General features: G+C 39.3%; 1 protein-coding gene across 13 annotated transcripts in view; it reads left to right on the top strand.

Moving 5' to 3' along the window:
- The first annotated feature begins 212 nt into the window (after window positions 1-212).
- Window positions 213-17,792, top strand: part of dlg2 (discs, large homolog 2 (Drosophila)) — a 179,781-nt gene continuing 162,201 nt past the window's right edge. For 4 of the 13 annotated variants that reach the window (XM_065962684.1, XM_065962682.1, XM_065962680.1 and 1 more), the window contains exons 1-2: window positions 225-1,520; window positions 2,577-2,708. In XM_065962684.1, the coding sequence (XP_065818756.1) occupies window positions 1,502-1,520; window positions 2,577-2,708 (151 nt within the window). In that variant the 5' untranslated portion in view covers window positions 225-1,501. Of the gene's footprint in view, window positions 1,521-2,576; window positions 2,709-17,792 lie in introns of all 13 variants that reach the window. The other 9 variants (XM_065962679.1, XM_029279745.2, XM_065962687.1 and 6 more) reach the window with 6 other exon arrangements.

Genomic DNA, 17,792 nt, shown 5'->3' with positions numbered 1-17,792 from the left:
ACTTAAAAAAAACGAAGACAATAATCACACAAATTAATTTACAGGCGACCTTTTTACTGGGGCTGTTTAAAAAAACAAAAACAAAACAAATGTATCGATATGAGGCTTTTATTTTAAAAGCTGTAACCGGAACATCATTTTCTCTCTGCGTCCAGCTTGTTCCATGGCAATAAAACTGTTGGTAATGCTGTCAATTCATATGGCTAATGCTACTGTACAGTAGCTGGCTAAATAATAAATTAATTATAAAGAGATGTGGCAGCTCGAGGACAGTGCTGTTTTTTTATCAGAGGAATTTTTCGGAGAATTCAGAGTCACCATTTGACGGAATATGAAAATACATGGAGTCATATAAGAGCCATGCGTATTCTCCCACATTTGGCAGGCAGGCATTTTCTTACAGCCAGGGTTCGCACCGGGAGAGCATCACTTCATCTGGCACCGCTGTTGGTTTGTGATATTTCATGAATGCTAGCTTACTTACGATCAACATGCATTTCTATATTTACCCGCTGTGTCAACGTTAACAGGCAGCGTAAAATGATTTTTTATTAATGTCTTGAATTGTTGTTACCCGCTTCTTGGGGAGTACACACACGTCCCCCCATAAGTCAGAACATCCAGAATGAAACTCCGAAGGGGCTGTTTCTTGTTTGCTGACAGGAGGAAACGCGTGGACAGCAGACATTCATTTTAAAACTTAGGCTAACATTAATGTGTGGGGCACCTTTACCCCGCGCGTTGACTTGAAGGCAGGTCAGAGAAGCTTCGTGAATGGACAAACAGGACTCATGATGTGGACCAGCTTTATGGGCAGAGGCTCGACCCTGCACTGTCACTTCAGACGGGATGTGTGTTACATTGGACTCAACAGAGAGTAATAACTACAGCCTGTCCTTTTACCTGACAGCTTCTCCTAACCACGGAATACTCAAAAACTTCTCTACAGTCTTCCTCAAACTGTGGTGTCCACCCATCTGTCTCACGACCAGTGGGCCTAGTGTGACCTGTCTTCCCGGTAGGGGCTGTTGGGACCATCATTGAGTCAGTCATGACCACAAACCACTGGGCTGCTGAAGGAGGTTTTTCAAAAGAGGATTTTAACACAAGCCCTGGAGCAGAATGTGTTAAAATCTGTTTTTCTCAAACGTTCTCTGTTTACGGGCCCATAACATACTCTACATATTGATAAAAGTTGATGTTGCACTGTTTTGGTGGGTGGCCCTTATCTGTAGTTATTGCAGATACATGTTGGTGCTGCACTTACCTGGCACAGAGACATCAGTGATCAACTTCCATTCATTTTGATGACTGTAGACCTCCTGGATGCACCCTCAGGTGCCCCCTGGTGGCCCTTGGACTCCACGTTGAAAGACTCTGGTTTAAGAACAGCTGAGTTTACCCAAACCAATTCCATTCTATCAAGAAAGAAGTTCATTGAAGATGCACTGGAGACTGAACTGGAAGGCTTAGCGAGGGTGAAGTTTACTAAAAGTCAACCATGGCTATCAGAAAAAAAGGTGAGTAAAAGTGCCAGAGATATCAAGTGTTTGTCAATGTGTTATAACAAATGTTAATTTTCTCTTCAGCAATCTGTCACTTCACCAACATCACATTTGGGAGCATGTGTGGTAATACTAGTGGCAGTAAGCAACATGAACAGTCATTCCAATGAAAACAGCTACGTGATAGCCAGAAGATGCTAACCCTGATGGGTTGTTTTTGTCAGACCTGATCCTTAAAAAAACAAACAAATAGAAAGCAGGACGCTCACTGACTGATCAGACATAACTTCAATGTAATATTGTAGGTGACATGCAATGATGAAACTCAGTCATATTAAACAAAATGTTAAAGACATAATAACACCTGCTGTAGATTTAAGCTTGGTGTCCAGCTGTGATTTCCATCAGAACTTACATAGACTCATTAAAGGTCAGCAAAGCTCTGAGAGTACTTTTAACTGTCAACAGGAGATTTTGTTTGTCTCTCCTGTTTTATGTAACACCACTTAACTTGGCCTGCACAGAGCCTTGACCTTGACTCCTTCTAACACCTTTATGATGAACATGATCACTGATTGAAAACTAGTCCTTATAACCCAACATGCTGTGTTGGACCAATCCAGGGCTCTAAAGACTTTGTGGAAGCAAACACATGTTTATTGTTCTTCCTGCTTCAGTCAGGAAGAAACGGGGATGCCGAGGCAGTTTTTGAAGCATTTTGAAATGACATGTTCAGCTATCCCATATGTTTGTAATGATGTGGTGTCCACATGTGTTTGGACATTTATTGTGTCCTGTAAACTGTCTGCAGAAGCTTTTGGCTTTGCAGCTTGGTATGTGTACAGCTGTGTATGAAGGTAAACCCACGTAAACCTCTCCAAACTCATCTCTATATTTACCAACTTATATTTATAGTTCCAGTGCTCATGTACTTTCTGCGGTCAAATATTACCAATGTATACAATTATCATACAAAATATTGTAAAACTGATTTATGACACATATTTATGGAAGGAGACAACAAACCAAGTAAAGACTAAAGGCTGTCTTATCTGCCCCCCTCCTCTACAGACACAACTCGAGCCCTCGGGCTTCTGGAGGAGTACTGTACTAAACTGAGGAAGCCGGAGGAGCAGCAGCTCAAAACTGCCATTCACAGAGTGATGGGGATTTTTAAAAGCAACCTGTTTAAAGCTCTTCTTGGTAAGTGTTTGGAGTGCATTCTGTGAAGTTTATATTGCTGGCTGGCCCTATGTTGCACTTAAATGAGTGCTGGATGTGTGGAAAGGGTATTAAAACTGGTATTAAACACTCATATTTTGGTGTTGAAATAACTAAAAGGTGTAAAAAGTTCCAGTAGATAAAGTCAGAAATGAAGAAGTCTTTGAAAGGGTTTCTCTACCTGTGTAAGGAGTCATGGCTTTATCACAAAAATACCTAACATGTTAAAACACACATCATTAATGCTGCTCAAATCACAAAGCCCATTCAGTTTCCCCATCCATAATGTGTTATATGATAGGCCTTGTTTTAGAGTGCACGTGCAGACAGTGGTCTATCTGTACAGGCACTGTGGTAGACTTAATGATCTGCACACCACTCTGAGCCTCTGACCACCTTCCACTGTGAGGCTTCAGAAATGTCATTTCCTTAACCAGACCCAACGATAGGGCCACAGAGATGGATTCCATTATTGTGTGCCTTAAGGTATGTTGGACCTGGTATCAGTATGTGGATCATATATTTACATCACTAGCTATCACTAGATCCATATTAGTGCAGCTGCTTCCAAGAAAGATTCCTTTCCTTTTCTTTTTCTTTTTGCTAAAGAAGAACGTTTAACAGGAATTTCATTAGCTCTGCTGCTATACAAAAAAGGATAGCTGCAGAGCTTATGAGACAAAGGTGTCAGAGCAGAGGAAAGATGGATCCTTAGAAATGGAAGGAAACAGTTATAAATCTGTGAAACATTTCTTTTTACATCCTTTATGCAATTTGTAGAAAAAATTCAAGAGTGTCATCTCTGCTGGTGGTAAATAATACCATGTGAAAGACTGTTTCAATGACAGAAGATTTAAATGAAGTGCTGGATACCTGTATCAATATAGAACTTAATCTTCTGTAAGATTGGCAGTTTGTTGAATCCAACATAATAGAGGTCTTAAGCAGTAGAACATTATCTTAAGCCGGGCGCACACTAAAAGATGAGAGCGACCACACATGACAACAAATAATGAGATATTGAACAGTTTTATTCATATAGTGTGAGGTGTGCAACAATATGACCACCTCAGCAAAACACACACTAACACATTCATTCACCAACAACCACAATCTCTCAAGACATGTCATCTCATGCCGTCAAACAAGACACTTAAGTGTAAACAAACTTGATGGTAAAGCTAAATGTGGCTAGCTGTTAGCTACCTGGTACATCCATTGCCGGAGCAATTTCAGTCCAACGAGACATGGATAAACACTCTTGTTGTTTCTACAAAGTTTGTCGTCCATTTCTGACGTCCACCTAACTTTATGCTTCATGTTTGCCGTCGTCGCCATGGTTATGTTTATTGTTCTTCCTGCTTCAGTCATCTTGCTTCCTGATTGGCTATTGTTCCAATGTTTTCCTCGCACAACAAGATTTCTGATCGTGAATATCGAATGATTTCAAATCGGGATAACCCCCTCCTCCAATCAGATCGAGGAGAGTAAAATCCCTCTTAAAGGTCCCATATTATGCTTTTTCTGGTTTTATATGCTCTTTAGTGTGTTTTCCAAGTGTCCTGTGCATGTTTAGGCCCATCTATGTGCAAAAATTCAAAGTCCGCGGAAACGCGGCTTCTCCTACGTCCTCCTGTTAGCTGTAGCATTAGCTGCATGTAACGCTCGGTTCTAGCCCCCCTCGATAAAAATTTGTCAGTCCGACATCATTGTCAGTGTGAGATCACTGATCTAAGCCCATTGGCTCGTTGTGGCAAGCCCAGCAGCTCATGTTGCACGCCCGTTAACTTCTGTAGCACGCCCACGATATGCCGTAGCCTGCGGTAGCACAGTTGTGCTAAGGTGCTAATGTTTTTGCTCCCTTCGGACGGAGCTAGTGGCTGCATTCCAAATATGGTAAAAGGGGCGGGACATTTCCAAGAACCGTGCTGAGCAACTGCCCAATTATGGCAGAGCCGACAGGCCGACCAATCTGATCAGACTTGGCACATGTGGGGACTCTGAACGTGGGCACTTCAGAGCCTTAGAGAGAGAGTCAGAGGAGAGCAGGTGCATGGAGCGGCAGTACATGAAAACAGAGACTTTTTTAGAACTTTAGCTATTGTGAACATACTTTAGTAGGTACATAGATTAAATATAAGAACCCCAAAAAGGGCATAATATGGGCTCTAACACACCTCACACCACAGGAACATCTGGCATGATAATCTTTGGAATCATCTGATTATTGGGCCTTTGCTGACTTTGGTCAGAAGGTCTGAACAAGCAGAAACTGTTTGGGTACTGAAGAAAACGTGGTGGAAGTGCAGCATTCATTTTGACCACTCATACACTTGACTTCACGTTAGACTCCTTACTCCCTAAAGGCGTCAGGAATACCTGCCTAAGGGTGAAATCAATCATGTAAAAGACTACATGTGACAAGTTAAAATAAATACAGTTCACCAGTATTAGTACCACTGAAAAGTCAAGATATGCAGTTTTTTTAATGATTTGTTTTACACATTTCTCAACATTTCTCATCCAAAGCACTTCAGAGTCAAAACTTTTTCCCCTCGAGTCCTCAGCACTCAAATGAACCGTTTTTGAGAAAATATTATTAAAGACTATGAGAAATGCCTTCCTTTTGTAGTTAGATGACCTGGAGACTGACTAAGCCTAAACTGCTTTGTGAGGACTGACACACTGCAGCAAATATTGCAGCTGGGCCTGAAAGTAGCTGCTGAGATACTTGGCAGGAGAGAGACAGATACAGTCAGACAGCAGTCTGCCTGCAGCCCTTCTGCAGACTCTGTCACCGTTTCACTGAGGAAGTCTCTTTGTTCTCTGCTGGGCTGCTTTGGCCACAAGGAGTTACACTGGAGCATAACTGGAGTTTGATTACAGCATAACTGTCCTGTTACTAGCAGTATACTAATGAACCTGTACATAAAGACTCATACACATTTTGATTTCAAATGATGGTGATGTTACCATACTTTGCAATATCATTGAAAATCAACACAAATAAGAGGCAATTATAATCGAGACAAAAATATATTGCCATACTCTTTCTTAACCACACACACACACGCACGCACGCACGCACACACACACACACACACACACACACACACATACACACACACACACACACACACACTGAGGGGCGGGGTTGATACATAGACAGATATCCTACTAATGTACATATATTGATTTGAAACTGGCTCGTGCTTCTAGAATGTGCAGGAAAAGCAAGTACCAACTTGTTACTCCGAACTATATTATAAGACTCAACAACAACAAAAACAAAAGAAAGCATTTAGCATTTAGAATCCAAATTGAGATTTCTATTTCATGAAATGTGTGGATTGCAAATTTATAATCTTCCTCCACATTTTTATGCTTACATAATATCCTGCAACAGATGTTTCCAGGAACACGCACAGGTCTTGACTCATAAAACTGGGGAAAAAAAGAAGAAGTAATTTAGCTTATTGTTGAATAATACATCATCATAGTGTGAGATGTTGGGTTAACTCATGTCTGAGTTCATCACAGACACTTTGCTCTAATCTGAATAAAGACAGTTATGGTGATAGAGTACATCGTTGACACATGTTGGCTGAATGTTTGAATTTGTTTTCCATCACTGGAATCCTTTTTTTTTGCTTCTTGATCTTTGTTTATTAATCATTACTAGACTTTGTAAGTGTCCATGCAGAGTAGTTTTAACTTATTTATCAATATAAAACAGTTCCTCTGGTAATGGTGAGAAGCAATCGCTCTATGGATTGCAATCAAACATGGTAACATCTCTGCAAAGGAATAAATGCCTCCTGAAATAGATGTAATCATCCTACAAAGCATTAGGTGCTGTCTAATCTGGTCAGGGGCGTGGGCGCCCCAGTTAAACCCCATCAATGCAGAGTGGATCTGTGTGTGGATTAACCCCTTCATCATCCCCACTACTGCTCTGTCACACATCTGCACAGTTGAAGGACTTAATGATGTGAGTCCAGCGCGGTTCATACATGCTCTGACTCACAGGGAAATAACTCTTCCTGCCAGAGCTGAACACAACATCCTGTCATCTTTCTTTCCACACATTTTTACTACTCAGTCCTGAAAATGTGATTGTTTTCTCTGAAATGCAACCAATGCATATCAATTTAAAACATTTGCATTCGTTCAGTTTCAGTATGATAAACATCCTAGACTTAAAGCTTCTGTTAGGAACTGAGGATTTGTGTCCGTTTTGGCTGCCTATCTTCTTTGTTACGGTCTCATTCACTTTTGTAGGTCATAAAGAAGCATCAGTATTAATGTCAGTTTGTTTCATAACCAGATTAGAACTCATCACAGCGGGTTTAACACAGTGCGAGTGAGTGCCTTGTACTCTGACTTTCCATCCAACCCCACTATCAAATACTGGTTCTGCATATTAACTTGTCCAAAAAATTTGTTTGTGATCATATCCCACAAAACTAATGCCATTCCCATCATCCTCACCTGCACTTGAATGTCAAATTCATCAAAATTCGAAGCTAAAAGCAGTAAACATAATACCTGCTCAACATCAGCATGATAGCACCTTCACCTTGAGTACGTGTCAATATGCTGATGATAGCATCCTGCTCATAGAACTGCATTACCTATGGAAGGGTTCCAGGTTGGGACTTGAGTTTTTGTAAGACATAATATATAGTTAGCAGGTTGTTATTGTGCAATTGGCACTAGGGCTGTGCTCAAGAAATCGATATGGCAATATATCATCATGTGCTCCTTGCAAACACATGTATGGATGCAGATGTTACAGAATCGATACGGCTGCAAAGCTGTCAGTTTTGAAAGACAACTAACCTATGGTCAGTTCACATTAACTCCATAACCATAGCTCTGGGATTCAAATGTGTATTTCTATGATCTCTGAGGACACAAATTGAAGTGTTTGAGTTGTAGGATCCCTTAATATGCCTCTGCTGTTATTCTCAACAATAAAGATCAGCTGTTGTGAATTCAGTGTAGGACATGTTCATTATCCAAAATCAATATCACCATATGCATCGTATCGTGACCTCTGTATCGTGACCTCTGTATCATGATATGCATCGTATCGTGACCTCTATATCGTGATATGCATCATATCGTAACCTCTGTATCGTGATATGCATTGTATCGTGACCTCTATATCGTGATATGCATCGTATTGTGACCTATGTATCGTGATATGTATCGTATCGTGGGGTTGTCCTAATTGGAACACCAACAGGATAAGCAGGACTTAAACTTGGGAATTTTTTACATAAACTTGTTTATCTCACTTCTAGGGTCGGCATTATATGTGTTTTTAAGAAGATATTAATACAGTGTTTCCCACACATTGACGATGCCTGGGCAGGCCGCCCAAGTATATTTATGGCCCACCAATTATATTTCCAACCTTTTTTATTTTTTATTAATTCATAAAATTGCCATGAGCATGACAGAGAGAAGAGAAGGAGAGGAGAGGAGAGAAGGAGAAGGTCAACCGTTTGTGTATCCCTCTTGTAAATTGTAAATGCACCGTCTTAAGTGCCTCGATCCAACTGAAGCTTCTCATGGCTTCTTTTTAATAATGTTAATGTAAAGCTGTTTGCTGCTGATTCTGTGCTGAACTCCTATAAAAAACGGAATATCGAGTGGAACTTTTCAAAACGCGAGGCGTACTCCTGGTGTTTTTGTCCACCTCCAAGATATTGCGTCATTCTCTGGGAAAGACTGCAATATGTTTTTAAACGAGATATAGAGTAAGACAGTTTTGTTCATATTGAAATAGTAATGTTGCGTTAAAATAATGTTATAAGTTTAGTTCTTTTACTAAAACGTATAACTGAGCTTTTGGTTTCTTTTGATACTTACCAGTGGTCTGTTGCACCAGCTATGTGTAAGTTCTGCCCAAACTAATGCGGAAATGCAAAATTGTGCAGTTCGTCGAGGGTCCGCTTGAGTCTGGCTTCAAGTGTCCTGGAAGTCACATACCACATTCAAAAAAGTAATTTTTAACAGCAGAAATTAATATTGTTACAGCATTGTACAAAAAACGGTAGTGTTCTGATTAGTTATTGTTCTCATATGCACACACTGTATGGAGGGAGATTGAAACAGCAAAGCAAATGCATGTAACATATGTTAAGGCAAAATGCTTGGGTGGTAACTAAAGCCTTCACCTGTAATCTTTAGTGAGTGAAAAATGACTATGGGGTCATCAAGTGGTAAAAATGTTACTGAATTTAACAGTACTCTGTTATTATACGGGTTATCTCTGCTCGTGGAAAATGAATAGAGGAGTCCAAACAAAGTCATCATACTTTACATTGCTGAGGGATTGGATCTATGTCTAAGAATGCACTGCTGGCATCAGTAAAACCCTCTGCTCCTCCTCAACCCTCCTACCATTATCCTATCATTCAGAACGAGGCACCATGACAAACATTTCATATGGAGTTCTTTACACCTCCTAAGATTAACTAGCTCTAGTTATTAACTAGCTCTAGTTAATAACTAGCTGGTACAATACTTAAATAGTTTGTAGTGCTAAACCCTGTCCTGTTAGAATTCACGTTTTAACTAGGCTACGGTTGAACTCGTGCATAGCTGGTGCAACCCGGTGCAGGACCTTACTTTTATAGATAATGTAACAATATTGCAATGTAGAATTTAGCCAGCAAGGGGGGCTGCTAAATCTTTTGGCTTCACTTGAGGCGAAGTGTTCTTCTGTCCATTCTTTATAAAGTCTGTCACCTGGATCAGAAGAGAACTTATTTGGATTCAAAGGGTCTCTGAAATATTGCGTGTGAATTTGGACCACAGCAGGTTTTATTGAGCTCCAGCTTTAGCTGTTGAACATAGGCTAGTCAGTCCTGGAGGGACATTCTTTCCTGGGAGGCTTCTCTTTCTCTAATTGACTCTAAATGTTAATTAATTCTTTGCAGACAGACTTATATTACCAATGGGACTTCACTTCACTCCTCAGTTATGGGTTGAAGATAAAGGAAGTTTGTGTTGGCGAGTGGCACTGGATTGAAGTCCATTACATTTCCGATGTATTGAAACGACTTTGTTTAGCAAAATAAGTCTGTTAAAGCTGCCCTCACACCCCTGAGGTGTCATGGCCCTGTCTTTCACCTGGGGCTAACACTTGGGCCAAAAATGGAGTTAGGTAGGCGCACTGTTAGGTGGTGCATTTCTATTAGAGCTGCTCAGTTATGGTCCAAAACATCACGATTATTTTGAGTGATATCAAGATCATTAAATACGATTACTTCTCAAACTCATAAACTTATTTCAGTTTGTATACCAAACTCCTGAATCCGCTCATGTTTCTTACCTAACCATTCTCTTCTAAACATCACTCACAAACAGCTGCACCTCTCATTACACACAGCTGATTATCCCGCCCGCCTCATTCTGTTGATAGTTGTTTGTGTGTCTCTGCTCTTTTGGCAGTATTCATCAGCAGTATTTTAGAGACGCTTAAATAACATGACCCATATTTTGAAATGTTTCTACTGATTGTTCCCTCTCACATCAGGTGATGCATGTGTGTGGAGGCTTATTGATGATTCCTATCGCATTGATCATCCTATACTTTGAGTAGGATAATATTGACAGCAAGCAGCTGCCGAAAAATATTAAAATGAAGGCACGCATCGGGGTGTGTGAATATGTACGAATAGGATTAGTTAAACTGAAAGACACTTCACATAGCAGCCTCTGCCTTCAGTGTGTGAATCTGGTGTGAATGGTTAATTACAAGCTCATGTCCATTTAGCAATTCCAGGTACATTTTCAACTTTTCTCCATAAAATACTACAGATTTAGATTAGCTTCTTTTTCTAAATCTGAGGCACAAAGTGCATCCCTGTTTCTCAAACTGCAGTTGTTGACTATTTTTGAGTCTGTACATGTTGTATGTGAAAACTCACATTTACCTGGCAGTTTGAGAAATACTAGTTTCATCATTTTTTTTTAACCATACATGCTAAAAATCTTCATCTTCTGTTGTATAAAACATCCCTTCATCAATTCTCAAAGAAGTATCTGGGAGTCATGTCATGAATATGTTAATTTAAAGGAAGAATATTCAATTTTTTGATCCAGCAGATGTCGCCATTGAGCACCAGCATGAAACCAAAACAACTTGCGGTGCATTGTTGTGTTAGCATGTTAATGCTAGCGATCTTTATTATGCTCGTATCTTCACACTGCATGTAAATTTACCTGAAATGAGCGTGATCTAGAAACACAGTTAAGCAGTGAGTACAGTATGTTATTCTTCTTTTCTCTAGTCCCTCAATTAAACAACTTTTATACACGAGGGGAGGAGTCAGCCGGCCGTCCTGGCGATGTAAACAATAAAGTGGAACATTGATCATGTCTATAATACATTTTCAATTATTGTTTGTTAACATTTCTGGTTTGTTTCTATTTAAAAAACATTTTCTTGTTTAAACTAATTCCTGCACTTTAAATGTGATGTCTGATATGTAGTTAGTTTTAGTGGTTTGTATTTCCTTTCATATCTCTCCTGGGGTGTGGTCTTTTCATTAAGACATTTGGAGACATTTTCCTTCATATGCCTTGAATTCTTATTCCAGTGAGTGAAATTAATAAAATAAATGAATAAATAAAGAAGAAAAAACGCAGATGAAATATACTTGGGCAGCTGTAAATGTACTCTGGCAGCCCATCGACTATTGTCTATGTGTTACCCCTGTATGTAGGATTAGGGTCATAGAGCTAAATGATACAACAAGATATTAATGCAGAATTATTTATGAAAATGCACGAGAACAAGAGCAAGGTTCCTTTTTACTATAGTGAAAGTGAAAAACAATTGGTTTGTCCTTGTGTCGATCTTTGCTTTGCCAGTTCCTTTATTAATAATTTAATATTTTATTCATATGTTTTTGTACAGCCTTGTACCATTTTGCCTAAACCAGTACTCCTAACAAACTGCTTTTAATAAAGTTAGACACTAATGAGGTGAAGTCACTGCCTCTGATAGATAAATCACTGGAATATGGCTGAAATATTGACGTGTGTTTGATATGATTCTGACTGCTTTGAATGGTGTCAAAGGTTATGAGTGTCACTGGGTGCGTTTTAAGGCTTTCATGTGTACTTAATGGATTAAAGGACTTCTTTAGAGCTTAGATCAGATAGATCATCTGTTGAAGCAGTTGTTAAGATCAGGGCACATTTAAATAGCTTACTGTTGTTCCCTCACTCTGTCAATAAGACTCAACAACATCACTAATGTGCTCCACAGCGTTCTTTGAAAACTGAGCTTTTCATTTATATTTATCAGAGCATTTGTGTGATTATTTAAACTATCCCCCATGTGGCCCTGCATGGAGCTTTTTACCTCATTTACCTATCAAGAGTCATAATAGATTATGTGACTGCTGCCACCTTGTGGACAGAAACATGTAATGAATCAAGCATGATACCACCTGTCTCACTTTTCTCATGTTCTAAACATCATGTCTGTCTGTTTGTATAAGTGATAACAAGTGGCTGTTTAGTGTTTACTCGACCTGCTGTGTGTGAGCTGAATGTGAGTGAGGGAGACGGTAAAAAAAGAAACAAATGTTTCTCATGGACAGAATTTTGTTGTAAGTGGTTGTAAGCTTTGTTTGTACACTTGGAAGTCCATTAGAAATGCTCACAATGGAGACACTTGAAATTCTGAACTTCAACTGAAGTCCTATCATTCAGATGTATTTATTTCTCTGAAACCTTATATATCAGGGTTTCCACTCTTTTCTCCAGATCACTTTTCCCATGACAATTAGCTGGTATGGCAGGAGTACATTATGCCAATACGCCAATATATTTCTTCTTGTGGAACTCTAGTTTAAAGTTTAAGATTAAGATAGATAAGATTTACTTTTTTATTGATCCCTGCAAGGGATTTCTGTTTTTACACTCTGTAAATCATGAACACACACATAGGCTGAAATATACACACATGCACAAACAGGATCCTATGAACATGCACTAATGGAGAGATGTCAGAGTGACAGAGCTGCTCACAGCGGGTGCTTCTGAGCTGGTAGTGGGGAGGGGGTTCTGTGCCTTGCTCAAGGGCACCTCAGCAGTGCGCAGGAAGTGATCTGGCACCTCTCCAGCTACCAGACCAACTTCCATATTTGGTCCGCACCGGGGCTTGAACCTAGCGACCCTTTGGTTCTCAACCCAAGTCCCTACAGACTAAGCTACTGCCACCCCAAGGATGTGCAGTCTATGGCTATAACCATGAATTCCTTATAATTGATAGCTAATTGATCAAAGAATTATGCAAATAAACCTGCAGATGTTGGTCTTGACTTGTCTTAAAATCTGGACACTGCCCGGTCCGAGACCGAGACAAGACCGAGTTTAAATGCTTTCGATTCCAAGACGAGACCTTCTAAAAGTTGAGACCACTGATTTCAGTTCTACCACTAGTAGACTTATTACACCTACCCTTACATTAGTCATTTTGTTAGATACATTTGAATTTGTACAGAGCAGTAAAAGAAAAAAACTATGTTTGCCAATGTATACACAAATACATACTCTTTAAAGTAAGACAACAGATTTATGACATATGGTATATGTTTTATATGATTTTGCAGAGCCTGCGCACACAGTGAGTAGTTTATGGAAGTATGAAAGATAAATACAATATATGTAATTAATTCATTTAGGTTAAGAATGTATTGTTTTTTTCAATATTGCTATAGATTTTTACATTTTGGTTTTAATATAATTAACGTTTCAAGACTAGTAGAAGAGCCTTCTAGCACCTAGACTCATCACACTATCAGATGAAATGAAGTCAATTACAATTATTTGACAGTTTGTATTCATAAAAAAATGAAGATATTAAAAATAAAACTATATTCTTCCATTCTTTTGACATTTTCCAAACAGCTGTTTAAATGTCTTAGCTGCAGTCTAAGTCTTGAACAAGTAAACAAAAGAAAATTATTTAGTTGAAGCTGCTGAGCTATTCTGTTATTACTAAAGCAAAATGATCAAAACAGTTGACAATAATATAACATATAAAACATTCAACAGTTATGTTATATCTTAATATATTTATATTTTAATAAATACAAATAACACACATAGAAGTATGCAACGATACATTAAATATAATACGATTAATTACAATTACATATTAACAAAATAAACATTTTTTTTCACAGATTATTTCTTCCCTAGGATTCCAATTTTTGTTTCAGTTTCTAATTTATGTTGCTGAGTCTGTCCATTGTTAGTATTTAGCTAATAAGTACTCTATTTTCAGTAAACAATAACATTCAGATTTAGTGACGGATTTGATTTCATTTTGCCGTATCTTGATTGTCTTCCTTTTTAATAGTTTTAATTTGTGTTTTGTTGAGTTGGAGCTCTTTTTTTGAGTTGATTAGCTTTCTTTGATATTAGGATCAGTCTCTAGGCAGAGACTGCTGCTCACAAAGGCCATTTGATTGTAGGATTCTGGATCAGCTTTCACTAAGTGAACCTGGAATCTGATCGCTCTTTTGATCATGTGGAGAGAGAGAGAGGGAATTCCCCCAGCTCTGCTCTGCATGCCAGGTTTGGTAGTTTCTCTGGACCTTTAGGAATTCCTCACAGCAGATGACATTTCTTGATTGGAGTTGTGTCCCAAGATGTCTGCCAGTTATTTGTTACAGGGTGGCACACTTCAATTCCATAGAAAAGAATGGGTTGAATAATGTTAATGATCATTTTAGCCAAATCTTTATTTGGGGATTGAGTTTGTAACATTCTTTTGTAAGGACATGTTTCAGGGTCAGGACAGATCCCTGAAGGTTTGTTTTCCAGGCCTCAGTTAATTACTGGATTGTTACCACATGCATGCATCAATGCCCCTACTCGTCCAGTGGTGCAAGCATAGAAAGGCTGGTATGTAAGTTGTGCTTGAATCATGTTCCTGATCACATCATATCTTCTGTCCAGCTGCTGCAGAAGGTTCTGGAATCCATTCATCTCAACTGTAAATATGAACACTTGATCAAGACAGATAATATGGCTACTACTCTGTTCGGTCTTTTACCAGTTTTGAGTCTTTGTCATACTTTCAGTTGTTTTCAAACACAGCAGTAAGGGGAACAGATGAGGAAACGTGTTGCTGCAGACAGAGTTAACATGCTGATAAGGTTACAGCTGAGCCCACACAACAAGATATCATTCACTGACGTTTCCTGATGTGACAGCTTTCACTTGGTTCAGGTGTTATGTGGATGAGAATATTCATTGATGAACATAATTGTATCTGGATAAGAAGCTCCAGCAGGGGGTGCCAGAAGACCTGCTTTACCTTCCAGTTCTCTCCTCCTCTCTCCAATGAAGCTTTTCTCCAGAGGCACTGAAAGAAAGCCTTGCTCATGTTTTTGCTGTTTTTGCTGAGACAAACATCCTATAGCTCTGCAGTGTACTGTTTTGCTCTCTACAAGCTCTGAGTGATTTCCACTGTTCTGAAATCAGAGTGAAGAGTGTAGGAAAGTAAAAATAATAATAATATTTATGTGGCAAAGACATAGCTGTGTACAACTCAGCTGTATAATGTACATGTTAAGAAATTCTAATACATGTGATGTGTTGCCTGGGCACTCTCAGATGAGTTTTTCCTCCCACGGTTGTGAGGTCAAAGACACCCACACACTGAGCTGACCTGTAGCAATTGGCTGAGCTCTACCTCAGCCTCATGGCTGACCTCAGAAAATCGCAGACACAGACGCATATGTTTCTGTTTTCAGCCTCCTAACATGGAGTTGGAAAGTGTACAGGCATGCATTAACACAAAGCTGTGAGCTTTGATTCATTAGCTGTTTTCACACAAGCACTCCTGCAAAGTTTTGGAAAATTTCAGGGAGGATGCCCTTAAAATCACAGCAGGAACTGTACCTGTCGGATGGGGGGGAGGGGATCTTAGGAGGCAACACGACATGACGTCAGAACAACGTAGAAGTGGTGGACTAAGCAATAGAGTCTGACGCTATGATGACAATTTTCTTCTTCTACTTCTAAATCTCATTGGGTTGGAACATCATCCCCTCAGCAATCAGATATCTAAATGCTCCCTGGGTTTTTATATTTCTTTACAGACTTTTTATACTTTTACCAAAACTGATCCTTTTATCAAATCAAATCCTGTTATTGTCTAATTCAGTTGTTTCAGAAGGCTTTTGATATCTCATCTAATATTTAATCTCTCTTATAAATAATCATTGTTGTACATCCCTGCGTTCATTTATCTTGGTTCAATTATCACAAGAGGGGGTAGCTATGTGTTCAATTTACAATAACATTTGCTATCACATATCAGGCTGGCAAAAGTAACAACAGAAACTATCATGCAGATAAGCCTGCATCAGTCCTGTCTCTCACTCTGTTGTTTTATCAAATTATGGCAAAGTAGGATAAACATTACCAGCTTGTTGGTTTTATAAAATATCTAAAATATTAAATACTTCTCTGTTCTCTTACATTGCTTCATAATATTCATTTTATTATTCTGAATGATCTGGAAGTGGGCAAAGACTGAGGACCATCACCTCACAGTTATAGTGGAACATGGTATAAACAGGTTCTGACATAGTGCCCTCATTATTTGCTAAAGATGCAAATTCTTGCTAAACTTGATGCTTCACGCTTATAATTTTGCTGAGTTAATGATTGTGGACTAACACAAAAGTAGAAGTTAAAATGATGTTGCACAGTCCCTGTTGCTTTTTGGTGATAAAATGTTCTGGGTTTCCTTTTCATGCATTCTTAATAAAGGGCTGGATTTCAGTGTCTTATTTATTGCACTGGTCTCCTAGTGTTTACCAGTGAAAATACATTACTTAAAATGTGTTTCCATGGAGATGCCATGAACAGCAAGCCTGAATGTGACTTTGAGAAAGTTCAGAAACATTCGCTCCACCCAGCCTCCTTCTCCCAAAAGAAACCAAAATTAAGGAAATAGGATGAATCAGGGCCTGGTTAAGTGTTCACTTCATTTTGCAGTCATTAATTTTACCCTCCTCTCACTGTTCCCTCAAATTGGAGTCAAAGCTAAGTAGCTTTTTTCCACCCACTCTGCACTGCTCCTCCACTGAATTCAGACTTGCTTTCAACGTTCACATTCAGTCTTCAGAGAGGATGCTTATTCTCTGGCCGAATGGTAAAGACGACATCATCTGTGGATTTCATTGTGTGTTTAAGAGGGTTGTAACGGTTCAAAGAGGTCACAGTTCATTTCCTACATCAGTTTTGGGGTCATAGTTTGGTACAAGTTTGGATCAACAGGAAAAATGCAAAAAACATTTTCAGGATTTATATTTCTAGGGGATTTATAAGATTAATTTTGGGCTTTTTGTGCCTTTAATTGAGAGATAGGACAGTGGATAGAGCCGGAAATCAGGGAGAAAGAGTGGGGAATGACATGTGGGCTGGACTCGAACCTGGGCCGCCCGCTTGGAGGACTACAGCCTGCATACATGGGGCGCGCACACTAACCACTGCACCACCAGCGCCCCTACTATGTGACTACTTGATCCAGCAGATGTCGCCCTTGAGCACCAGCATGAAACCAAAACAACTCGCAGTGCATTGTTGTGTTAGCATGCTAATGCTAGCGATCTTTATTATGCTTGTCCCTCATTTAAACAACTTTTATATGTGAGGGGAGGAGTCAGCAGGCCGTCATGTAAACAAACTGAAGATAGGACTCTGAAAACTCTGAAAACATCACAGACAGTGGGACTCGGGTGTTACATCCATTGTAGACAGTCATGACTCACAGAGGATATACTTGATTTCTATTACATTTAAGTGTGACAAATCACATATAAAGACTTTAACCCCGTGGAAAACGTCATGAGGTTAAAAAGATACTTCACCCGTTGAAACATGAATCTGGGGTTTCCAGTGACACATTACACTGTGAACCTGGCATGTCCCCACACACCTTTCTGTGTGAAGTCAGCGTGAGCTGATGTGAGAACACAGCGCTCAAACATAAACTGTATGCACACGACATTA

The sequence above is a fragment of the Labrus bergylta genome, chromosome 14, assembly GCF_963930695.1.
Source record: "Labrus bergylta chromosome 14, fLabBer1.1, whole genome shotgun sequence".
Lineage (NCBI taxonomy): Eukaryota > Metazoa > Chordata > Actinopteri > Labriformes > Labridae > Labrus > Labrus bergylta.
Note: the sequence above shows the minus strand (reverse complement) of the source record. Positions and strands in the feature narration are given on the sequence as shown.